Raw genomic sequence first — 27460 nt, forward strand, 5'->3', positions numbered from 1 at the left:
TAGCAATGTAAGCGCCCGAAAAAAAATGTACCCCTCATTACAAAACATTGACTTTTCTCTACGTTCTATAAATATAAAATGCATGTATTTTATATAAAAAGAAATTCTCAAAATTAAAGTAAATACCTTATCAAAATCCGTTGCGTAGTTTAGAAGAACTAAGCGTACAAACAGACAGATATGAATAGCGACTTTATTTTATACTAATTAAATTAGAGAAGAGATGTTATTTTTGGCAACATTCAATTTCTAATTATTTGGTAACAAGGAACTCCAGTCCAATATTTTTCAAAAATTACCATCTAACTTCAATACCAGTATATTTTTTTTATTATTGTAGTTAGTTTAAATCGTTAAAATAATTTACAATGTTTTTTTTTCGAATCATCATTTTCGGATTTCGCTTTCATTCAGGCCGTTAAAAAAGAAGTTTTTAGAAAAATTTCAGCGAAAGAAAATTAAATATAGTACGTTTTCACAATAATTGTGAGAACGTAATTATTATAATTATCACTATTTTACAATATGGTTGAATAATCACAAAATGCCCAGAAGAGCCAGTGGGTCGTGAGAGATCCGGGTCGTGTAAAATGATCGATTGACCGCTAAGACTTAAGACTAAAACCTCAAATTGAAATATTTAATTATTTGAAACAATATTAGCGACTCAAATGAATATTTAAATCAGAAAAAGATTCTGTCGCAGACTTGGTACACATTTATGATGTGTTTTGTGCTCATGAATTCTGTATTCATATTATTTTTTGAATAACTTTATGACTAAAACCTCAAATTGAAATATTTAATTATTTGAAACAATATTAGCGGCTCAAATGAATATAAAAAGATTCTGTCGCAGACTTGGTACTCATTTAAGATGTTTTTTGTGCTCATGAATTCTGTATTCATATTATTTTTTGAATAACTTTATGACTAAAACCTCAAATTGAAATATTTAATTATTTGAAACAATATTAGCGACTCAAATGAATATTTAAATCAGAAAAAGATTCTGTCGCAGACTTGGTACACATTTATGATGTGTTTTGTGCTCATGAATTCTGTATGCATATTATTTTTTGAATAACTTTATGACTAAAACCTCAAATTGAAATAATTAATTTTTTGAAACAATATTAGCGGCTCAGATGAATATAAAAAGATTCTGTCGCAGACTTGGTACACATTTAAGATGTGTTTTGTGCTCATGAATTCTGTATTCATATTATTATTTTTTTAATAACTTTATGACTAAAACCTCAAATTGAAATATTTAATTATTTGAAACAATATTAGCGACTCAAATGAATATTTAAATCATAAAAAGATTCTGTCGCAGACTTGGTACACATTTATGATGTGTTTTGTGCTCATGAATTCTGTATGCATGTTACTTTTGAATAACTTTATGACAACAACCTCAAATTAAAATATTTAATTATTTGAAACAATATTAGCGGCTCAAATGAATATTTAAAGATTCTGTCGCAGACTTGGTACACATTTAAGATGTGTTTTGTGCTCATGAATTCTGTATTCATATTATTTTTTGAATAACTTTATGACTAAAACCTCAAATTGAAATATTTAATTATTTGAAACAATATTAGCGATTCAAATAAATATTTAAATCAGAAAAAGATTCTGTCGCAGACTTGGTACACATTTAAGATGTGTTTTGTGCTCATGAATTCTGTATTCATATTATTTTTTGAATAACTTTATGACTAAAACCTCAAATTGAAATATTTAATTATTTGAAACAATATTAGCGACTCAAATGAATATTTAAATCAGAAAAAGATTCTGTCGCAGACTTGGTACACATTTATGATGTGTTTTGTGCTCATGAATTCTGTATGCATATTATTTTTTGAATAACTTTATGACTAAAACCTCAAATTGAAATATTTAATTATTTGAAACAATATTAGCGGCTCAAATGAATATAAAAAGATTCTGTCGCAGACTTGGTACTCATTTAAGATGTTTTTTGTGCTCATGAATTCTGTATTCATATTATTTTTTGAATAACTTTATGACTAAAACCTCAAATTGAAATAATTAATTATTTGAAACAATATTAGCGGCTCAAATGAATATAAAAAGATTCTGTCGCAGACTTGGTACACATTTAAGATGTGTTTTGTGCTCATGAATTCTGTATTCATATTATTATTTTTTGAATAACTTTATGACTAAAACCTCAAATTGAAATATTTAATTATTTGAAACAATATTAGCGACTCAAATGAATATTTAAATCAGAAAAAGATTCTGTCGCAGACTTGGTACACATTTATGATGTGTTTTGTGCTCATGAATTCTGTATGCATATTATTTTTTGAATAACTTTATGACTTAAACCTCAAATTGAAATATTTAATTATTTTAAACAATATTAGCGGCTCAAATGAATATAAAAAGATTCTGTCGCAGACTTGGTACTCATTTAAGATGTTTTTTGTGCTCATGAATTCTGTATTCATATTATTTTTTGAATAACTTTATGACTAAAACCTCAAATTGAAATATTTAATTATTTGAAACAATATTAGCGGCTCAAATGAATATAAAAAGATTCTGTCGCAGACTTGGTACACATTTAAGATGTGTTTTGTGCTCATGAATTCTGTATTCATATTATAATTTTTTGAATAACTTTATGACTAAAACCTCAAATTGAAATATTAAATTATTTGAAACAATATTAGCGACTCAAATGAATATTTCAATCAGAAAAAGATTCTGTCGCAGACTTGGTACACATTTATGATGTGTTTTGTGCTCATGAATTCTGTATTCATATTATATTTTGAATAACTTTATGACTAAAACCTCAAATTGAAATATTTAATTATTTGAAACAATATTAGCGGCTCAAATGAATATAAAAAGATTCTGTCGCAGACTTGGTACACATTTAAGATGTGTTTTGTGCTTATAAATTTATTTGTGTATCCTGTTTCTGTCATATTAGTGAAATAAAATAAATATACTTCACAACATGTAACAAAGTTTTTCATTTTTCTGATAAACAGAGAAATGTTAACATTCAATACTGTCGTAGAAAAGCACAATCATTGTTTGAAAATGTTTTTCCTTTGTAAAGGAATTCAAATTTCAAGTAATTTTAAGCTATTTTTACGACGGCCTCGGGACGACAGATTTTCAACTTACAAAGTGCCGTCCTGAGAAAATGTGCCGTAAGGAAAGATACCTTATAGCTCATTATCGCATGACCGCACTTTGTGAGTTGGAGTCTTGTCGTCCTGAGAGAATCTGTTGACATTTCTAAAATTTATTTTTAAAATAATATTTTAGGCTGATGAATAGCACAATATTGTCTTCCCTGGGTGCCTACATAGGGAAGATCATATTGTCTATGGCCGCGCTTTTTTTGTTTTTGTTTCCTCTACTTTGCTGAGTGGTTTGTTTATGCCTCAATTCTGGATGTGACGTCATCAGTGGACAAAATTTCTCCCTACTAAGGCTGGCCGCATACATACGTTTTCCGTATTCGATTTCCGAATTCGTTTTCCGTATTCGGACATCCGAATGCACGGAATCAGTAGAAAATACATTAACTGCCGCACACGTTCGTTTTAGTTCTAAAAGGAACAAATTCCTTACGCACGTACCGAATGCAAGCCGGCGCGTTCGGAGAAACCGAATGGAAAAAACCTAATGACGTCATGTGGAACGCAGCTCTTGCATACATTTTGTTTGTGCCGACGCAAACGTTTGGAAATTTCCGTTCAGTAATTCAGTGTTGCCAACGGATCTTGACCTAATATCGCCGTTTCTCATACATAAGGTAGCGTAAAGTAGCCGAATTTGCTGTTAGGTGGGACATGTTTAAAATTGATGTTTTTACGTGAAAATAAAAATTTCGTGGGGTGGGGAGTGGCTAGAGAATTTAAAAAAAAATAAAATTTGTCCCCAGAAAAATAAATTTCATGGGGGGGGGGGAGTCGCCTTTTAGATTTTTTCGGCGCCGATTCTCGCTCTGAGTAGCCTAAATGGCGATATATCGCCCTTGTTGGCAACACTGGTCAGTACAGATAGTGATAGCTTGGTGAACGCACGACAATGGAGGATGACGATTTATTAGCAATTGCATTTCTGTTAATAATGAAGAAGAAAAAGAAACGACGGGATTGGGTACATCCATTGAATACTCAGAGAATCTACGAGAGTCCGTTTTATCTGAAGAGAGCTAAGTTACGAGCACACCCAGATAAATTCTTTGATTTCTACAGGATGTCAATAAATTCTTTTGATGAACTTCATAAAGGCATACGTGATAAATTAATAAAGCAAAATACCTGCATGAGATTATCTATGGATACGGAAGAAAAACTAACCACAACCTTGAGGTAAATTCTCTTTATTTTTATATCAATATTTATTTAAAAAAAAACAAATCCAATATCTTTTTATGGTTTAAGTTTAGGTATTTTCCAATATTATCTTCCTGTTCTTGTCCTTGAGATTGTAGAACTAAAAAATCGCTTCGGTATCCTCGGCATATTGAAGATTATCACCATGTAGAGATGTAGAAGGTTGTAGTGATGACGTGGTGGTCGAAGCGGTGGCAGACTTGTAATAGAGTTAATAACCACTCTGGAATTGTTTGGGGCAGATTGATAATAAGTGGTTTTATTTTGCAAAGATGAACTAAAGGTTGCCAATGGAGATTGCGTTTTATATAACATATTAGGTGAAGTTTCTGGTACAGGAATATATTAAAAAGAGGGGGAATGATCACGGCTTGATGCTGGCGTTACTGAACGGTGACTGGAGTTATCATAGCTCAGTGAAGAAGATGGAGATGAATTGTACTCAGCATTAATTTTTTTTACCAACTGCAGCATTCCCAATTTAAAATCAATTTTTTGATTTTCATTCATATGTTTCATATATGTTCTAAAGCTCAATAAAAATTTCATGTCATCGTCTTCTACTTCTTGTCGTTTCTGATTGGCTTTCTGTTGATTTTGATGTAGGATACTGAATCTTTGGGAGGGGATATCCTTTTTCTTTCGTTTTGAACTATTTGCAGATGGAGGTTGTAGTAAATTTGTATGTTCATCTACTTGTTCCACGCTGTGTTCTTCTTGCGCTTCAGATTCTTGTGAAGTATTATTGTGTAAATCATCGGATTGATAGTTTCCTTCGGTATTTCTTTTATCGAATACCGGTATAAGAAAATACAAAAGGTCTGCATAAACATATTTTTTAACCTTTTTAGCGGCACTGCCTGTAAGAGCGCTTTTATTTTTTTGAATGTTTTTTCGAAAGTAGTCTCTTATGTGTGTCCATTTTTTCTTTTCCTCAGCACCTGAAATATAATTATATTATTTTATATCTTTTTTTCAGATTCCTGGCAACTGGTAAAAATTTTGAAGAGTTACACTTTGAATATTTGATGGGGAGCAGGACCGTATCAGCCGTAGTTAAAGAAACCTGTACAGCAATATGGGATGTATTTCAACCTTTGGAAATGAAGCCACCATCTTCAAAAGAACGTTGGCTAGAAATTGCTGAAAATTATTATAGAAGAACCAATTTCCCTGATTGCGTAGGTTCAGTGGATGGGAAACGTATTCGTTTGATTTCTCCTCTGCATAGTGGATCTGCCTTTTATAACTATAAACATTTCTACTCTGTTGTACTATTAGCAGTGGTAGATTCTGACTACCGTTTTATAGCTGTAGATGTCGGTGCTTATGGCAGAGACAGCGATAGTAATATCTTCAACAACTGGAATTTTGGAAAAAAGCTAACTCAAAACCGCCTTAATATGCCTGAAGCAAAACCTCTGCCGAATACCAATGATACACCTCTACCTTTTGTGTTTCTTGGCGATGAAGCGTTTCCACTAAATAACAATTTTATGAAACCATATCCGAGAAGTAATCTCAATACCCAACGCAGAATCTTTAACTACCGCCTCAGCAGATCACGACGTGTAGTGGAATGTGCCTTCGGCATTCTCTCGAATAAATGGAGAATTTTTCACACTAGTATGACGATTCCACCAGAATTTGCAGTATTAGTAACAAAGGCAGCGTGTGTGTTACATAATTTTGTACGCAGAAGACACGGCTATCGATTTGAAGATACACAACACAGATCCACAAACCGAGGTCGAAACATAAGAGACAATTTTGCCGAGTACTTTATGCAGGGGCATTTAACTAAGCTTTGGGCTTGAAACTCATTTGAAACCGCCACGCCCACCTCAAAATTCTTATAGAAAACGAATAATATGGCTAAAAGCTCAGATCTCATTGGTGAGAAAAGAAGGATTGGTTTGATCTCTCGCTCTCTACCATAATGACTCGTGTAACAGAAAGAGATGACGGAATTTTGCCGTTTGACAGTTTCAAATCATTCAAACAAAATGAGTGTGGTTTATTTATACACGCGGGTTGTCATTTGCTGCCGAAATACTATCATTTCCGTCGAAAATATTGCGTGTTAAAGTTGTTCGTGATAAAAATACAATATAAGCCAGTATAGTGTCAGCGAGTTACAAACATATATTCAACCTACCTACGTAAGTTCAAGTTTAAAGTGAATTGACAGTTTTTAGGTTATTCGTTCGGTTTTTTGAACAATGCTTCATACTTGGCATATGTCTTCCTCCACAACGTATAAATGTTATTTATTATATCGATAAACTTATTCATGTTATTGATTAGTGTTATCCTGTATTATCTTATTGTTTTGGTAAAATTAAAGATTTTTAAACATATGTAACCATGAGTTCATGAGGCTGAAAAATGTCGGAATTCTTCGTCGTACTGTCGGACAATCATGTTTTGGAAAATTTTTTCAGTGTTTTTGCAAATTTCTTGTCATTTTGGGTTTCTTCTCAGATTAACAAGTTTCATCTTAAGGAAATGCACTGTAAAAGTTTATTTTCTTAGTCAGATGAACCATGCCCTTGGAAAACATTTCGACATTTTTCTGCTTCAAGGACATTTTTATTTTTATAATAGTTTTTTTGGGTAAGTGAATGAATAGAGTAGGCTGAGAGCAATTATGTTGTCTATGGTCGCATTTTTTTTAAATGGCCTTGAGTTTCCTCTACCTTGTCTACTGCTCTGCTCCGTACGGTAGGTACTGCTTGTATGCTGCTCAGGGGCGTATAACTCCCGCATGACCTTGTAACCCTGAAGGGAGGAGTTATTCAATACCCAAATTCTTATAGACAAAGCTGTTGTGGCTGAAAGCTCAGATCTCATTGGCTTAGAGCAAAAATTGTAGTTTGATCTCTCGCTCTCTACCATAGCGACTTGTGTAACAGAAAGAGAAGCTAAGCATGCTTTATGCTCCGATAAAAATTAACGGTAATTTCCAAGACGCCATTTCGTAAATTGAAAAGTCAGTCGAAGTTTTTAGCGTAAATATTTTGAATTTTCTTCCACCCATCTAAAAATAATGTTACGTGCTAGAATTCTTCAAGGTGATAAATTAATGCCGTGTTGTGTTAAAGTGTGTTATCCGGTCTATCTCCACCAATTGAAAGAAGGACCCGAACCTGTTGTAAAATACAGGTACTAACCTCTCGTTCTTTGATACAATGTTCCTGATTTCTGAATGTACTTCATTGGCTAATAATTTAATTAATTTTCCTTTTCAGACCTATCCGTATTCCGACGCGATACAATACGACGTATTAGGATGCTAAAACTGCTAAAAAAAGCCACGATTACATCATACAAGGTCATTTAAACCTCTCCAGAATTGCATCATGTAAGTATTCAGATTTAACCAGCATTTTCCATGATGTTTGCTGACGACAAAGCTGTGGAAATTATATGAAACCCTTGCAGGAGAATTTGAATAACTTCTAGTGCTGTGGCAATAATAATTAACACTTAAATTTGTTGAATGTGTATTTTGTGTATATATTCTTGTATTTTTGTGCAAGGTCAAATTAAATCCTATTAAGTTGTTGCAGTAAGACTGGGTTCGATTCCTAGTTGAGACCGTTACTTTTTATTTTTCAGTGTCTTGTTCTGTTTCATGTTTTATTTAGATATATTAGTTTTATCTTCTACTTTAATGATAAATCAATGCTCAATACATCGGTTGTGGGCTAATGAATGAACGATGTTAGCTGGGTGCAGTTATATTGTCTATGTTTGCACTTTTTTAAATGGCCTTGAGATTTATTTATTGTCCATAATACATTTACCTGTCTGGACCAAACGACCGTTTTATCTGTGGTCGTCTGTGGTTAAGGGGGTGACAAAATGGGGCCATACAAAAAGCCCGAAGATATCGATCTAGAGAGTGGTTTATTTGATGCTGCTTGTATATCTGTGGTTAAGTACTGTATAATTCCGTTACATACAAAAAGCCCGAAGATTTGGAGATCTGGAGAGTGGTATATTTATGACTTTATGACACCAGCAGGGGAAATATCGTACCAATATAACGAGAGAATTAATAATTTACAAGAATAAATATGGCCACTATTGTAATAAAAAGTATGTAGAAAATATCTTACCTTTGTTTTCTTTGTCCGCTTTAGTGCACGTGTCCCAATCCTTTATAACCTCTTTAAATACATTCTCCCAGGCCAAATATTTGACATCTCTGTTGTGATAGTCGTTATCATGAATATCCCACAGGCAGGGGTATTTTTCAACAGCCAATATTAATGTTTCTGCCTCACACATTATCGTGTTGCGATTCAAATACAAGGAATACGTCCGATGCACGCGGTGCGGGTGCGATATAATGAACAGTGTTGCCAACAAGGGCGATATATCGCCATTTAGGCTACTCAGAACGAGAATCGACGCCGAAAAAATCTAAAAGACGACTGGTCGCCAATTAGGCTACTTCAAAAACATAAATTTTAACACGTAAAAACATCAATTTTAAACATGTCACACCTAACTGCAAATTCGGCTACTCTAGGCTACCTTATGTATGAGAAACGGCGACATTAGGTCAAGATCCGTTGGCAACACTGGTACTGACGTTTCTTCATTCGGAATGTATAAACGTCAGAACCAGTGTTGCCAACAAGGGCGATATATCGCCATTTAGGCTACTCAGAGCGAGAATCGGCGCCGAAAAAATCTAAAAGGCGACTGGTCGCCAATTAAGCTACTTCAAAAACATCAATTTTAAACATGTCCCGAAATTCTCTAGCCCCATGAAATTTATTTTTCTGGGGACAAATTTTATATTTTCTTGAAATTCTCTAGCCACCCTCCCCATGAATTTTTTTTTATTTTCTGGGGACAAATTTTATTTTTTTGAAATTCTCTAGCCACCCCCCCCACGAAATTTTTTTATTTTCACGTAAAAACATCAATTTTAAACATGTCCCACCTAACAGCAAATTCGGCTACTTTACGCTACCTTATGTATGAGAAACGGCGATATTTGGTCAAGATCCGTTGGCAACACTGAATTACGAATGGAAATTTCCGTACGTTTGCGTCGGCACAAACCAACTGTATGCAATAGCTGCGTTCCACATGACGTCATTAGGTTTTTTCCATTCGTTTTCTCCGAACGCGCCGGCTGGCATTCGGAACGTGCGTAAGGAATTTGTTCCGTTCGGAACTAAAACGAACGTGTGCGGCAGTTAATGTATTTTCTACTGATTCCGTGCATTCGGATGTCCGAATACGGAAAACGAATTCGGAAATCGAATACGAAAAACGTATGTATGCGGCCAGCCTAAAGGCCGAAGTTATCAATCTAGTGATTGGTTTATTTATGGGTCGGGCCATCGATGGGCCATCGCATGGCCATCGCATTGCATCTGTTGGCAATTGTGTTCTTTGATTTGACAGCGATTTATGTTTCGTTAAGTTGCCTAAATTATTTGTTTCTTGCTTTCAACTGTTTCAACTTCACTCTACAACTGCAACGACTGCAACTATATTCATCGCGTTCTCCTAGCGGGGAAATGAATTTTTCTTCGAGTCTGTTTTGTATTTATTTTGATTATTTTACAATGCAAAGCTCTTCATACCGGAATACTTCAATTTCAGTTCCTATTAAATAATCTCAATAACTGTAGATAGCCAATCATCTCACGGCTCGCTACTTATTCCGCAAGAGCCTACTTTGACAGAAAATTTAAACTGACGTGTACCTTTGATGATTGCGCCGATCGTAAGATTTGTGGATAATTAACATTAAACACGTGTGATATTATATTATAGTTGATATAATCAAGTGTACCAGCTGAGAATATCAAAATAGGCAACATGGGAACCTCTCGCAGGAGGCGATCCGACGGGAATGTGAAAAATCTTGAGAATGGGGACGGAAGGGACATCGAGGATCCCAGCGACATCAGAGGGGACAAACTCAACATAGCTTTACTGTTATTTCTGTATACTCTCCAGGGCATTCCTTTGGGACTCGCCGCCGCCATTCCGATGCTTCTGCAGAACAGGGGCATAAGCTACAAGGAGCAGGTGACTTTAATCAATCTCCTTTATTGAGCAGCTGTTGTTGATGTTGAACTGTCAAATCTACACAATACACAATAACTACCTGCCATCGCCACAAATTGTTCGTCAAATGAAATATTTATTTATTTTTCTGTCATTATTTTTACTTTGTTTTTCTTTTTATTCATGTGTTCTTCAACATTTTAGTCACCTCTCAACACCAATATTGGTTGCTATAAACATTCTATAATTACGGATGTTCTGAAATTGTTTGCTGTGACTGAAGACTTTTCTTATCTTGAGTATTTTTACAAAATAATGACTATCTTATTAGGTAGGTACTTGAAATTACCCTTTTAAGATTCTTGTTAGAACACAAAAGGAGTAATCATATAAGTTATAGAGCTATTCTTATTGGCAAATTATTATAGTATTTTACCAGGGTTATACTGAGAGTGACGTACGCCAGTGGCTCTCATTAGCTCAACCGTGGAATGGTGTAATGTCATGAAACTCAACCACAAATAATTATAGTATTTTACCAGGATTATACTGAGAGTGACATACACCAGTGGCTCTCATTAGCTCAACCGTGGAATGGTGTAATGTCATGAAACTCAACCACAAATAATTATAGTATTTTACCAGGATTATACTGAGAGTGACATACACCAGTGGCTCTCATTAGCTCAACCGTGGAATGGTGTAATGTCATGAAACTCAACCACAAATAATTATAGTATTTTACCAGGATTATACTGAGAGTGACATACACCAGTGGCTCTCATTAGCTCAACCGTGGAATGGTGTAATGTCATGAAACTCAACCACAAATAATTATAGTATTTTACCAGGGTTATACTGAGAGTGACGTACACCAGTGGCTCTCATTAGCTCAACCGTGGAATAGTGTACTATCATGAAACTCAACCACAAATAATTATAGTATTTTACCAGGGTTATACTGAGAGTGACGTACACCAGTGGCTCTCATTAGCTCAACCGTGGAATAGTGTACTATCATGAAACTCAACCACAAATAATTATAGTATTTTACCAGGGTTATACTGAGAGTGACGTACACCAGTGGCTCTCATTAGTTCAACCGTGGAATAGTGTACTGTCATGAAACTCAACCACAAATAATTATAGTATTTTACGAGGGTTATACTGAGAGTGACGTACGCCAGTGGCTCTCATTAGCTCAACCGTGGAATAGTGTAATGTCATGAAACTCAACCACAAATAATTATAGTATTTTACCAGGGTGATATTGAGAGGGTATACGCCAGTGGTTCCAGAAACTCATAGTGCAAGCAGGAAACTAGTAAATCTACATTACAAAGAATCAAAAAAAAAGTTTAAGAGTTTCACCTTTTCCGGGACTTTAATGTAAAATTTTATTATTTTTACATTTCAAATTGGATACTGTGGATTTATCAATGTTATAAACATAGTCAAAATAAATTTAAGTTAATTTACCAACAAAATGATTATATTGTTTGTATTCATGAAATATTTTCCATTTAACTGTGTTAAGTCTGTTTTAAAATCTATGTACACTGTTCATTGAACTCCCCTTTAAATTCGTTTACTGATGAAAAAATAAGTTTTTTAAAATTTATTTAATTAATGTCGTCTTTTCCGAAATTAGTTTTTTTTAAACTTACTGGGAATAATATATTATTAAATTTAAAATTCTTCCGAATTTATGTCCGGGTTAAATCTTCCCCACAGGAAAAACTAAACCCTTCCACACACTTTTCCACAAATGATCAAATAGTCAATCAACATTATGCAAGTGCATTATATAAGCATAATAAATACAAAACAATACAAGATCAACAACACGTCAACTCACCAGAGATCAAATGGGAAAATAATTCACCGACTCCAGATATTTTCATATCAGAGGGTTCGGCTCGGTAGAACTCCTAACTGGACCTATAAATCCTGATCCCTCAATATAAATATTTAAAAATTCTTTCGTAATCCTACATGTATTATATGACGGATTTTTGCATTTTTATATATAAATTCTTTGATAGATCTAATACGCCTAAATTTTGAATAAGAGACCTAGTAGAATAATAGTATTATAATACATATAATAGTATTGTTATAATTTTGTAATATATTATCTGTAAATAAATAAATATTCCCTCGTTAACTTTGTATAACTCTCTCCACTTTCAAGTCTCTATAAAATTACACTTTTTTCTTCAATGGTTAATGTTTTGTGTTTTCCAACCCGCTCCTGTCGCCCGATGGTTCAGATTACAGAAACTATAATATAGTATATGTATATTTGTTTTAATTTCAGGCAGAGTTCAGTTTTGTGAACTGGCCATTCAGTCTGAAGCTGGTGTGGGCCCCTATAGTGGATGCTCTGTACCTCAGCCGAGTGGGTAGGAGAAAGACATGGCTTGTACCGGCGCAGTACCTACTCGGTATCGGCATGCTGCTCCTGTCCCTCAGGGTGGACTCCTGGCTCGGAGAGGAGCCCAACATGGTGCCGCTGACCATGGCCTTCTTCGCGCTCAACTTCCTGGCGGCCACCCAGGATATTGCCGTGGATGGCTGGGCACTAACTATGCTTAAGAGGTGACTACTTATTTTACTAGGGAATGGATATATAATATCCGAGTGTTTTGGGGACCCACAATATTCTGTATTTACACAGGTGATAATTTACAAAATACAGTACACCTTATATGAGAAAATGAGACAGTTTTCATGAGAATGGATATTTCCAAGTTAACACACTTCTAGCGGGAAAGGTAGGTTCTACCTTTTACGCTGGTCCTACTTGAATGGCTATGAAGGCATTGCTGTGTGATAATTCTATATGGATATTGTATAACATTAATAAACATGAATTAACACGTAAAAATGAGATTCTAGACCTTGGCGTAATTTTTGAAGCAAATCTCTCTTTCAAATCCCATATATCTGATATTGTCTCCCGTGCCAACAAAATGCTTGGATTTGTTCTTCGTAATTCAAGATCATTTACCAACGGAATCGCAATCCGAAGAACGTATGAAGCACTTGTTCGCAGTATCTTGGAATATAGCTCCATTATTTGGGCCCCTTCTGAGCAAAACCATATTCTCGAAATAGAAAAAGTACAAAAGAGATTCATGCGTTACCTATATATGAGGGAATATATGTACTACCCTTTCCTGTATCCATCCTTATTCTTAGCAGGAATGCTCGATCTTAATACATTAGAAGCCCGCCGAAAAATATTTTTAGGAAAACATTTTTTTAAGATAATCTCTGGAACTATACATAATCCACCTATTTTGAAAGAGATTAACTTATATGTCCCAGACAAGTATACTCGTGGAAGGTCCCATACCCTTTTTTATGCTCCAAAAGCGAGGACTTCTGCCTATCAGAACGCCCCAGTCAACAGAGCGACTGAACTGCTCAACGAGTCTGCATTGACCATCGACATTTTTAACGTAACCTACAGGCAGTTTAACAATTATCTTTTGACGTATGTCACAAAGTAGTGAAACTGACCTTTTTATGTGTTTTGCTATACTTTTTGTCTAATTTGTAATCTTCTCCATAATGTATTGGTGAATAACCGTTTTACGGAGAACATGAAAAATAAATAAATAAATAAATAAATAATAAATAAATAACAATCTTTTTGTGCGGGTTCCAACTATAAATATGTATATTTATAAACAATGTGAAACAAGTCTCCCATTCTCTTATCTTGGATCTTGTGTGAAAGAATATATAATCCAAAGTAGAATGGCTAATAAATCCTTGCACTTACATATTGCACTGGAAATCGTTATTTTTTTGTAATGATCTGTGTGAAAGTGGAAACCAAATTTTTTGTAATGTATACATACACTTTTTACACATAAAACATCACTAAATGTCCCAAAACTGACTTTAACTTCAGTTTCAGACAATACTTTTATAGTTGGGGTGGGCGTCTACTATGCAAAAAAATTCATTGTGTATTATTTTCAAAGATATAGCAGTTTAAAGAAAAATCCATTTTCTTGAATGGGACCCTGTTTTCGCCCATTTGAAGTATGTTAAAGTCAAAATCGAATAAAAACAGAATTGACTGTATTTTCTTACTGTAACATATTTCAAGTTTTTCTACAAAAAAAAGCATATTTTAGCTCCGGTCACCTTTCTATTTTTTTACAATATTCACTATCTAAGTTAAATGCCATTGTTAGATGGTATCCATGTCAGATAACATAGGCCCCGAGGAAAAATAATTTCGCTAAGGGCCTTTTGTGTAGAGCTAATGTAAAAAAAATAAAGTAATTTTTTAAAGTTGCATTATTTACAATGTTAAAATGGGTAAAAAGTAACAAATTTCAATATTAAATTACCCTCGAGAATGTTTAATAGGAGGCACGCACGGGTTTGTTACGCTAATTCTCTAGTACTGCCTCCTATTGAACACGGAAAAGGAAATACGCCACCTGGACCATAGCGCTTAAAAGTTACATCATTTTGCTTTTGAACCATATTGGTATTGAAATGCAATGTAAGCAGTTGGCCTCCGTGCTCTAGGAGTGAGGCTCTTGACTGGAAATCCGAAGGTTGCGGGTTCAAATTCTGGCATGCACAAGTAAATTTTATTTGTATAATTTTTGTTATTTCACAATTTAAAATAATACATATAAGATTTAAGATTTTTACGGCCAAAAGTATTTTTGTTATTTGTTTTTGGGGTGTTATGCCGTGTTGCGCTAACTCCTTCTTTAGCCAACGTTTCGGACAGCATTGCAGTGTCCATCATCAGGGCAGATGTGTTATACTCCATCATCAGGGCAGATGTGTTATACTCCATCATCAGGGCAGATGTGTTATACTCCATCATCAGGGCAGATGTGTTATACTCCATCATCAGGGCAGATGTGTTATACTCCATCATCAGGGCAGATGTGTTATACTCCATCATCAGGGCAGATGTGTTATACTCCATCATCAGTGCAGATGTGTTATTGTATAATGTATTAAATACCAGAGAGCGTAACAATCCCTTCTGGTTCTGGAGCCGTTTCAGAACGCAGGTACGAGTTGCAGAAGTTGGCTGACTCCATAGTTATTGTATAACACATCTGCCCTGATGATGGACACTGCAATGCTGTCCGAAACGTTGGCTAAAGAAGGAGTTAGCGCAACACGGCATAACACCCCAAAAACAAATAACAATAATATAACAATATATTTGTAGCATTTTCTAGAATGGAAGATACTCTCAGTATCTCCGTGGAGTAAGACCACCGTTCAGAATTAAAATGTTGCTTGAAATTGTTTTAGCTATGTTTGGTGACCAGATTTGAATATCCAGGTACTTCCCCACCATCCTTTTCCCCATATCCTCCCCCTCTCCCCTACCTTCAACCTCTCAACATCCTCTAATTGGAGATGACATAGTCTCACTGGCTCTAGATAGTTGGGAGCAGTTGGGATTCTTGTGTGGTATTCACATAAAAAAACAGCCTCGCCATTTTTCTTCTTCATTTATCTGTCAGATTGTACAACAACTGACTGCAGGCACAGGTGCACGTCTCTTGCGATGCACAGAAAGGGAGTGAATTATTAGTAGTTCGCACTGCATTTCATTCCTGGCAATGCTAGGGAATGGTAATTTGTTTTTGGTCGAAGTATAGTACAAGTGTGTATGTAAATTGGGAATGTTGTGATAATGTTAATATGTATTTCCAGGTGTAACGTTGGACACGCGTCTACCTGCAACAGCGTAGGGCAGACAGCAGGTTATTTCTTGGGCTATGTGGTCTTCATAGCTCTGGAGTCAGCCAACTTCTGCAACTCGTACCTGCGTTCTGAAACGGCTCCAGAACCAGAAGGGATTGTTACGCTCTCTGGTATTTAATACATTCACTTATCTGTAAATCTTTTTAATTTTCGTTAATTTAAATATCTGTCGCTTTGGATATTTACTTAAAAATACTGCCCATGCTGTCTGGAAATTTGTAGTACAAAAAACTTTAGTTCTTTGTTTTTAATTTTTTCCATTTTCTTCGGCAACCAAAGGTTTAAAAAAGCAATTGGGGCCGGGTCTAAGCTTCGACACATATTTAAAGGCATTAAAGGATTTTTTTTTTCCGAATCATAACGTCAAATGTAAGGTAACCTATTTAGTCTGTTTAACCTAGTTTTTTTTCATCACTTTATAACACACTTCGTAAGTGTGTTGAATTAATTTTCTGGTTACCATTATTTTACTGGTTATTATTATTTAAAAAAAAATATTTACACAGTAATTAAATAATATTTCACATTTTCAAAACAATGCTACGGTCAAAAAAATACCCTGAATAGTAAATTATTGAATGTTGTGAAATATTTCCCGATCAAAAAAAAATCACTTTGTTAATAGCTTATTAATGGACAGGTCAACAGACACCTGATATAATGCAAACATTATCACAGTTGTGATGATCTCTATAATACACCTGTGTTAATGTTTATATGTAATTTTCATAATTGTGTTCAGCCTTGTCTATTCAATGAGCAATTAATTAAATGTGTTTTACCTTGATTAAAATAATGGATAAAATTAACAGTTCAAAAAATACAGTATCTATACACATTTATTTATACTGGCTTTTTACAGATGAACTCACTTACGTAAGAACAATTCAGTTATAAAAACTGAGTTAATACCCAAATAGGTACAACAATTACAAAAATCTACTCAGACATAGGATACATTAAATTTCATGTGTTTAAATTAAGATTCTAAAGTAAAACAAATAAAAATAGGAGTTGCACGGGTGTACTGGACACCTACGCCAGTAACATCGACTGTAAATGCCGGTTTCCTCTTGGGGGTACCTTGGGTAAGGATTTGTAAAGAAACACAACTTGCGAATGTCGTCGGACAACTGACTGGTTGTGCCAGTTGTTTGCATATTTATTGAGTTCAAATTCAACACGTGTTAATGTAATTCTTATATCTAAACAGGATGCATGAGAGCATTAAGGAACCAAGAAAAATAACCAAATTTTAATTACTACTTACTGTTAAATCCCATTTGACACATGATACGTGTCCGGTGATAAGCTTCAAAAGGGATTCGGCGTCGTTAAATGCGTGACAACAGTAAAAATTCATTTCCTTAATTATTTTAATAATTATGTACGTACATCCACCTGCTGTCCGGTACATCGGGGTTGTTAATGATTTGGAGTAAAGTTTTGAGGTTGAGAATTCTAGGATAAACGTAGACTTTTCTCTACTTTCTATAAATATAATATGCATGTTTTATGTATATAAACCTTCCGGAAAACAAAATTCTAAATGGTAGTGAAAACCCTATCAAAATCCGTTGCGTAATTTAGAAGAACTAAGCTCACAAACAGCAGACACAAATAGGGACATTTTTTTATAGTATTTAGAGATATTAAAGCTCACTCAAATGACAAATAAGGTAAGAGACACAAGGGACACAAATAGAGACACAAGAGACAAAAATAGAGAGAGAAGCGTCACAAATAGAGACCAAGTAATATATAATATAATCAGTGCAACGACAGAACTTCTGTTCTGAATCCGTAATGGATTATTATTCCACACTATCTTATTCAGGTGAAACATGCTATGCTATGCAATGGGAATTGGGAACATTAATTTCAATATTGCTAAGACATAATACATTATCAAGATGGCCGTGAATTATTTTGTGTAAACATGTTAGATCAGTCAATTGCCTTCTAATTTTAAGTGTATTTATCTTGAAGTAGTCAAGACGTATATCTATGATCTAAGATGGTTATGTTGACCAAATTTGAAAGATAACAGACTTAGCATTTTTTTAAACTGACTCTACAATGTTTCATATTTATAAAATCTTGAAGTCACTGAAAAGATCTGTGATTTATGCTACACATATATATGAAATAAGGCAAACAAACAAAACTTTGTTTAAACGCCAAATCACATGTTCAGAGCAGTGCAGATATATTATGTAACTCATCCCGTGCATTATCAATGCATGCGCTAAGCGCCTTAAAGGCGAGTGAGTTTTGCACCACTATGAGAGTGCATAATCCAACGTGTCTGGAATATATTCGTTTAGGAATACTAATTTATAATGTTAGTGCTAAGATGCATGCGTGTCCTTTACTCTCGAGATGATTTTGCGAACGTTGACGTAACTGTATTACTTATTAAATTATTTTACAAATGTAACATAGTGGAGAGAATGAATTGCAGTAGGTATCTTCAGTAATTTATTTGATGCACTTTTGTTACATTAGTACTCGGTACATTTTAAAAGTGAATTGCAATGCTTGCAATTTCAGTCGGGGGCCGTCTCTGCTTACTTTAAAAAAATAAGGATTACCCTAATTCAGAAGGTTGTTTATTATAGGCATATAATATTTATGTATTAAATTATTAACAATTAAGATCAAAATAGTGGATAAACGTTACCAATAACGTTACGTTAACTAAGAAAAGAAGTGAAGAGATGTGGAACGTCCTGCCAATGTTTTTGATAAACGTGTCCGGGATGGTTTTCCTACAAAAAGAGTTTGTTGTTCTTTGAGTCCTATGCATAATGAATTTTTTTTGTCGATTTTTCATTAGCCCTTCCTTTTCAGGTTTCTTGTACATGTGGGGCTGGGTGTTTGTGGTGTCCACGACCCTCGTTATGATGGTGAAGCGCGAGGCCGACGACTCGCACATCCGGGGGGGCGGGGAGCGCGCCACCGACGTGGGCTGGCAGAAGGTGGTGTCGGCCTACCACCAGCTGTGGCAAATCACCAAGCTGCCGGCTGTCAGGACTCTGGCCATGGTTCTCCTCACTGCCAAGGTAAGTACATCCGGGGCTGGGTGTTTGTGGTGTCCATGAGTCGACGACTCGAACATCCCGAGGTGGACTGGCAGAATGTGGTGTCGGCCTACCACCAACTGTGGCAGATCACCACTTGGTCATCCTCACTGCCAAGGTAACCAACCAACCTCTCTTTTCTGGTATCCTACCTGATATTCACCAGAATAACCATCATTTTAATAAAATTCCTCTAGTACATATATATTATCTTTGATATTGGCATAATTCATAACTATTCAATGTGAAGCACTGTATAACAAATTGTCAAATAAATTCCTGCCTGATAAGATTATGCAATGCATATAAATTTTTGATCTTTGATTATTGGATTCTATTTATTAATTAATTGTGGTCAAAATGAGGAAATCTGTAATTGATTTTTGTTTTGTGTGTATTATGCATGTTGATGGCTTATAGCCAAGATATGGATCTCCACTTTTTGTCAAAAATGATTTATGAACTAGGCCCTATGAAGTAGAACCGAAATTTGTATATTTAGACATAGCATTTGAAATATTTCCACATTGATTATCCTATCTGTACAGGAGGGCGATTCTCGTTCTTTTAGCCTTAAGCTAAATGATAGCATTCGTCAACGACTGCTATCGTTTGCGAAAGCTAGCAGTCCGTCGCTTGTAACATCTTTTCTTAACTATTAAGCGATTCTCGTTCTTCTGATAGCCTTACAAGTTCGATTTTGGAGAGACCTAGTAAAAAATCCTAAAGAAGCGTGGTTAAGAGCATCTACGACATTGTTAAGAGATTATTGAAAACACAAATTGGTGAAATATAATTAAGTGACGCAAGGTTTCTAACTAAAACTTAAAAAAACAAATACTTTGTATTATAATGCATTTTAATAACTGCTTATTTTATTTATGAATGACATAAATAAGCCATTTATCGAAGATTTACGTTTTGTGAAAAGGTACTTACCTCGCTGGATAGTAATGACTTTGTTACAGATTCACCACTTCTAAAGTGACGTTTGCTGTCAAACTAACGCTGCCGAACGGCGCTAACTGTCACCCAAGTTGATTTAAGAATGAAAGGGATTCTTATTTCGTTGTGGTTAACTTCAAAACCCACAATTTCGAGCGCCAGCCATCCTGCAGCCATTTTATCTAAAACTTATTATTATTAATGTAGAAATCCTCAATGGTATGTGTAGTTTATTGTAAATTAAATCACTTATCTGGCTTTCGACATGTTACGTACTTTACAAACATCGCAATTACCTGATTTAATTCATTTAATAGCATTATTGTACCACAAACAAGTCACTAATCATGTTTACAGTCAATACTTACGATAATATTAAGTTTTCTCTTGTTAAAACTACGCAAATATTGCTAATTGTCAAAACGTCACACTTAAATGAAGCAAATTCTCCGCGAATGCTAGCGTTCGGCCGCCGAAAGACAGGTCGAGGGGTACCCTTCGCGGAAGGCTATAAGTTTTGGCGCGCAATCGAAAATCTAAGGATTCCATCTGTCATCGAGAGAACCGGAATCGCTTCATACGAATAAACCGAGAAAAATCGTTAATTTGAATGAAAGGACGATTTTAGTGTCGTTAAGTAGAACGAGAATCGCCCTCCAGGGTACTTTGAGGAAGCGCCTGTACATCCACTTATCAATGGCTTCTATGTTCCGCGCTTGGTTTAGTTTCTTCTGTTGAAACGGGAATATAAATAATAATCATTATAAGCCACGTTTGGGCCACCATTGTAACAGTTAAAAGGAACTAACATTGGGAATTTGCTAAGATTGTAAGAATAAAAGAGAAAAGAAATCCAATATTACATTTATTCCAACAACTTAAAGAGCAAGAGATCTCTATTTAACAACAATATTAGTTATATCTCTGGGGTGAGCGTCAATACGAAGTACTGGGCGCACAAACGGAATTTAAATTGCATTGAAGTGGGACATTGGTGTGATGACATAAAATTATCTGACCTGACTTAACGTGTGAAGGGCGCCAAACTACGCATAAAGCGTTGTTAAATTTAGAAAACGGTGCAATCCGATGACCAGTGTAATAATTCTACAAGCTGATGGCGTCATCGCTCCCCATAAGATTGTCGACTGGAGTGCTCGCTCGTATCTTCCTCAAGACGTGTCGTCCCTTGCAGGCTGCCCGATTAGTACTGAAGTTGCTGCTTTCGAAATTCTGTCTCCAGCTCTCTCTAGAAGGTACCATACATAAAGCATGCGTCACATAAACAACTTGTCAGTTGTTATAAAATTAGTAGCAGGGCAAAATTGAACTGCTACACTGTTAGTTTCAAGGAAGATTAATTATCTTAGTTAAAGTTACTGAATTAGCAAACCATGTTGTGTATTTCTTGAATAATTGATTAATGAATGTTGATGTGCACTCCTCAGATGGCGTTCAGTGCTTCAGATGCCGTGTCCGGACTGAAGTTGGTAGAAGCCGGAGTTCCTAGAGAACAGTTGGCGCTGATGGTCATTCCAATGGTCCCTATTCAAGTTATTCTTCCTGTGGTAAGTCAAGTAGTACATATTTTCCTATAAAGTATCACAGATATTTTCTTAAATTAGGTTATGCTTTTGGATTTTTTTTTCACCTAGTGTCAAAAATGCAGAGATAAAAAAAAGAAATTACAAGAAATAAATTTTAAATTACGAATTTACGTTAATGAATTCCGTATAAAATAAAAGAGCTAGAATATTTGAAAAAAAGAACTAAGATGCTGAACCATTTCTTTTTTAGTTGATGACCCAGATTTAGAGCTCTAAAAGAGCTGAGTTGGTAACACTGATAAATTGATGCTGTTTGAGTCAAAGTTCATTCGGCGGCTTCATCTCATGGCGGCGAGTGTAGATGATATTGGAGTTAATGTCTGAAGAGCTGCAAATGCCTGTGCAAAGAGCTGCATCATGTGACCAGCGGGCGATTTAAGTAACTTGTTGTTCAATCAAGAGTTAAAAGAGATTTTTTTACATGATTTGGCGAAAGGCATACTTTGTGTACTTATTTTGTTATAAAAAACTGTCTATAATTCATCACTTTTTTGTTCAGATTTACGTTTGATGCAATTTAAAGGTTTCCGTTTTTTAAATTCTAAAAATTTTGTGACAAGAATTTTCTTTGTAATCTGACTTTACCAATGATAAAAATTAACAGCATTCATTGGTTTGTCCTTGATCCTAATAAAATTATAGTGAGCAATGTGCCCAAAAAGGTTGGAAAGGACACTATAGATAATAGAAACAAGGGAGGTGGGCCCTGAACCATTCATTTATGAAACCTCGCACACAAAAGTGTCGCCAACATTGTTTACCCATACTACCGCAAATCTCATCTATGAACTGTGGTGCTCCACTTTTGTTTCTTCCTGCATACCAAACTCAGAACTTTCATCGGCTGTACCGCTTTGATAATTTGCATAGTTTGGTCGTAGTTCGGTGACAGTTGGCATGCTTCCAAGCCATATCTCCCATTGTTTTTACTATCTACTAGCTGTACCACGCCACGCATTGCTGTGGCTTAGTCTGTCTGTGCAGATAGAGAAACAATAGCGCTTGTTGCTTTTACGTCCAACTGCTGTTTTTTTATTTATTTATTTTTTTTTTTTATTACTTGTCCCAAGCGACATCTATATAATATGGGCATATAAAAATACATGCGTGTTCAAATGCAATGTTGTGTAAAAATTTCAAAGCAATCATTGAAAAACTTTCGGGGATTTGAGGTTTTGAACAAGCAAACAATTACATTTTTATTTATATAGATGAAATACTACAAATTAATGATTTACCTGTAAATTCCTTCCATCTGGGTATTTAGGAATATTTAATGATTTACCTGTAAATTCCTTCTATTTGGGTAGTTAGGAATAATTCATGATTTACCTGTAAACAATGGCGGTTCTTCCCTTAGGTCAATTGGTGTTAGACCCCCAAACTTACAAGGCCACAATAATAATTAATTATGTGCATCAAAACAACTGGCCTTATTCTTAATTTATTTAAAATGTAACGCGAAACAGCGGCGGTGACGAGTGACGAGCAGTGACATCTGTTGTCTCTAATAGAAGCTTTCATTCACAAGTCCACACGATTCGCTGGGTCAATTTAAAGAATGTCCACTTTGGCATCTTCTGTCCCTATGCGCGCCATAGAATAAACGAGATGGCAGTATATTTTTTGTCGAAGTAAAAATTAGATACCAAAGAAAGCTTAGGGACGCTTAGGTTATGACCGTGGGGGAGACAACACGATGAATATTATATGTTTTACAGAGATGGTGACATAAACAAATGTCGGTTTTTCATTTTACACCATTGTAGTGTGCGGAACAATGGTTGTTTTTCAATTGGATAGTTCGGGAAAGGTTTAGAATAATTATTTATGTTGTTATTGATTTAGAATGAAGTTGAAGAATGAAACAAAACAAAATATGTAAAAGATCATTATCAAATAGAATCAAACTCTTATTTTATTTACTTTAATGTTGTGCACAACTACATTAAAACTTAATATCTTAAAAGTAATTTGCCGCAAGTACATGGATTGTGTATTTATTTCCAATTTACTATATTAACATAATATGTATTTAGAGTCGCGGACTCTGATACTATAACAAATTGATACAGATAATAATACTGGGTGGCGCAGATGGATCGGGTGGTTTTAAAATACTTGTCAAACTGTCAATTTTAAAGGTATTGGATTGAAATAAAGTGCAAAACGTGTAGTTACAATGGAAGTTTATTATCAAAAAATTAGTAAAGTTAGTTTTTAAAAATTACATCCATCATTTGCCCTCCTTCTCGAGCGACGCATTTTTGGAGTCGGTCCTTGACGTTCCGCATTGCCCGCTCAAGCACATCACCAGGAATTAATGTGATTTCCCATGTCACATACCGTGAGGTCCGGTGAGCGAGGGGGCCAATGGAGATCTCCATTACAGGAATTCAAACGGCCAGGGAACAGAGCTCGTACAGCTTGCATTGATATCCTAGCGGTATGTGTAGCAAAGGCACGCGTCACAGCAACAATTGACTCGTTATTGCGTATAAACTCTTCCACTGCGAAAACACGTTGTTCAACGGACCACGTAGCCATCGCGACTGACTGCCAGTCTGCAACTGAAACTTCCCGTCCCCCCCACCACAGCACGAAGACCGCCGAACACCTGGCTCCCCCACTCCAGACGTACAATCCACTTCAAAACCACCCGATCCATCTGCGGCACCCTGTATATGGGAATTTTTCACAATATCAAATAAAGATTAGTCAAACATTTTTTTCAAATGACCTACCACGAATGGATCCCTAGAGCCGCCTCTGCCTGTAAATTCCTTCCATTTGGGTAGTTAGGAATAAGATTGAAGATTTTATATTTTGAAATACATAGTGGAATTTTATATAAAACCTTATATGAATGCCTTCACTGATTTTCAAACAATGTGTACCTTTTACATTTGGTTTAAATGATTACAGTTCGATGATTTTTGTCACTGGAAACCTTGTACATTTTCCTAACTAACCGTATAGAATTTGCAGAGTGATGTTCAGGATCATTAATGAAAATGATTGTGGTTTTTACAGCTTCTCAGCAAGCAGACAACAGGTTCCGAGCCGCTCAACTCATGGCTGAGGGCGTACCCACTGCGGGTGGTGTTTGGGCTAGTGGCCGCGGTGGTGGTGGCCCTGACTCCCGCACTCCTCGCCACCACCCCCATGTCGCTCTATCTGCTCGTGCTGCTGGCGCTCTATGCTTTCCATCAGGTAAACTGTATTCTTTTTTTCCCAACTTCACTTGTAAATAACATTACATGTCATTATCCTCTTACTTCAATTGACCTATTGAAATTTTTTAATTTGTAATCATATTCTTCCACAGTACTCAATCTTAAATAAACCCCACATCTGACACAATGTTGTGGCATTTTTGCACTGTATCTTTTTACTAATATCTCGTTGAAACGTGTTCCACTATTATCATTCGAGTAGCAGTGCGTGGGGACCGGATTCAGTAGTTACCGGTCATTCAGCATTAGAGCTTTGGGAGTATTAAGGGTCAAATTGGAGGTAAAAAAATTGAACCAATTTTTCTGCTCTGGCTTGCAACAGATTTATTCAATATTAAATCATTAATAAATTAAATATCAGATCATTATTTATTAAGTGGTTAAAACCCTAATTAACCCAAATTATTTACTGTATTACTGGCCGTGTTGCAGGCAAATCACCGAAACAAGCCACTTTCCCCGACACAAGCAATATGCTCAGCTTTGGATGTTTTATGTTTGCAGGTCTGCCTATTCAGTATGTTTGTGGCGGTGATGGCGTTCTTCGCTCGCGTCTCTGACCCTCTTGTGGGCGGCACGTACATGACGCTGCTCAACACCCTGTCCAACCTGGGCTCCAACTGGCCAAACACGCTGGCCCTATGGGCCGTGGACCCGCTCTCCGTGCGCAGTTGCCAGGGCCTGCCGACCAACGCCACGCAGGCCATGCTTGAGAACGTCTGTGACACGCACCATGCCAAGATGGTGAGATTCCAAACTTAATGTTCATGACATTGTCCAAACTGTCTCAACACGCTGGCCATGTATGCCGTGGACCATGCCATACTTAACACCATCTACGCAGTTGAAAACAAGAGTCACATTACAAAAAAGTTGTTTTAAACCTCTATATATTTTTGAAATGCATTAAAATTTATTGTAGACAAAAATACAGATCTCTTCATTCATTTAAATAGTTTTAAATAATAAACACCAAGATGGTTCAAAGGAAAATGTATGTAATTTTGAAAACCCCACTTTCCAACCAAATATTTTTCCCGTCAACATCAAAAAATTTTCCGAAATTAATGGTATGTACTTCCCGACGGGAGATAATTATTCATAAATACTAATTTCGGTTGTGGGTCTGTCTGTGTAGCCCTGGTTCAATGAACTTGGATTTGCTTTGAATATAAGTGTTATTTTTTTAAAATTCAAATTGATTGTGTGAAGAATTCAGACAAGCGATAAAGTGCCTAATTATATAATATTTAAGACAAATTATTTTTATTGTCTTTTTCAAAATTGTAATTGATGTTTAGAATTCACATGAATGCTAGTAATAATAATATCTAATAATGATTGGATCATTAGATTTCAATAGAGCCATTTTTGTGAGAAGATCATCTTCCATATCATGTTGTAAGGAAATTTTATATTCAAATTCAATTATGATTTTAAATAAAAATGGACAAATATTCGTAGAAGAAATGTGCACTTTTAGCCACATTTATACACAAACGAGTTCCTGTAAATGAACTGTCAACTGAGGCTGTCAGCACTGCATCAGGGTCTCTATACATATTCACAAAGCATTGAGCTGGTCTATTGGCTGTGTTGCAGGCAAATCACGGAAACCAGCCACTTTATCTATGTTTACGTTATGTTACAGTTGTGCGCGGAAGAAGGGGGCACCTGTCACACCCACATCGACGGCTTCCACGTGGAGACCTTCATCTGCCTGCTGCTGGGGCTGTGCTGGCTGCGCTGGGGACGGCCCGCAGTCAGGAAGCTCCAGCGACTCCCGCTGTCCAAGTGGCACCTGGCCAAGTACCAGAACTAGGAATATTGACCATAAACAATTACTAGTCTTAAATCCTCCCCTGCTACACAGTTGTTTGAACACGTGTGAGAAAGAAAGAAAAACACCGTTTTTCCAAAAACTATAATTCTTAACCCATTCCAGAAATCACAATGATCTAAATCATCAAAAGCGATAGTGATTTATTTTCATATGAACACGGCTATCAGTGATTACAAAATTTGTTTGTTTGTCAGGTTGATATTGTCTTATTTCCCTTTACAAATTTATTTAAAATTATTAAAAAATATGTATTTTATTTACGACATTTTGTTAAATTCTATGCATCTGTAACATTTTATTCCTGACAATGAAATCACATTAAATCCTACATAACATTAACAATGGGTGTTCAACTTGCACTTTATAATACAGTGAAACTCTCTTATAAGGTTTTACAAGGGACGCGAAAAATACCTCTTATTATGTGGGATTGTTTTGCCATTTTTGCATTTCAATATTCAAGGGATCGAAAGAACAAATTTTAAAATTTTAACAAATTTTTTTTAATCAAGAAAATTTCTTAAAAGAATTT

At 35.5% G+C, this 27460-nt stretch overlaps 1 protein-coding gene across 1 annotated transcript; it reads left to right on the plus strand.

The window, feature by feature from the left end:
- Positions 1-9920: 9920 nt before the first annotated feature.
- LOC149420515 (acetyl-coenzyme A transporter 1) lies at positions 9921-27169 on the plus strand. Its single transcript, XM_089636184.1, has 8 exons — positions 9921-10466; positions 12766-13046; positions 16164-16324; positions 19068-19279; positions 21691-21810; positions 24883-25062; positions 25590-25829; positions 26737-27169. The coding sequence occupies exons 1-8, from the start codon at positions 10254-10256 to the stop codon at positions 26905-26907; spliced, it is 1578 nt and encodes a 525-aa protein (XP_089492310.1). The 5' UTR covers positions 9921-10253; the 3' UTR covers positions 26908-27169.
- Positions 27170-27460: the final 291 nt, after the last annotated feature.

Source organism: Hesperophylax consimilis, chromosome 10 (assembly GCF_061612785.1).
Source record: "Hesperophylax consimilis isolate HC1 chromosome 10, BYU_Hcon_1.0, whole genome shotgun sequence".
Taxonomy (NCBI): Eukaryota; Metazoa; Arthropoda; class Insecta; order Trichoptera; family Limnephilidae; genus Hesperophylax; species Hesperophylax consimilis.

Bases quoted from the DNA above. Each gene is read 5' to 3' on its own strand.
- LOC149420515 (XM_089636184.1), top strand. From the start codon at position 10,254: ATGGGAACCTCTCGCAGGAGGCGATCCGACGGGAATGTGAAAAATCTT. The intron at 19,280-21,690 runs GTAAGTACATCC...TGCACTCCTCAG, and splicing joins TGGTTCTCCTCACTGCCAAG to ATGGCGTTCAGTGCTTCAGA. The intron at 25,063-25,589 runs GTAAACTGTATT...TTATGTTTGCAG, and splicing joins CGCTCTATGCTTTCCATCAG to GTCTGCCTATTCAGTATGTT.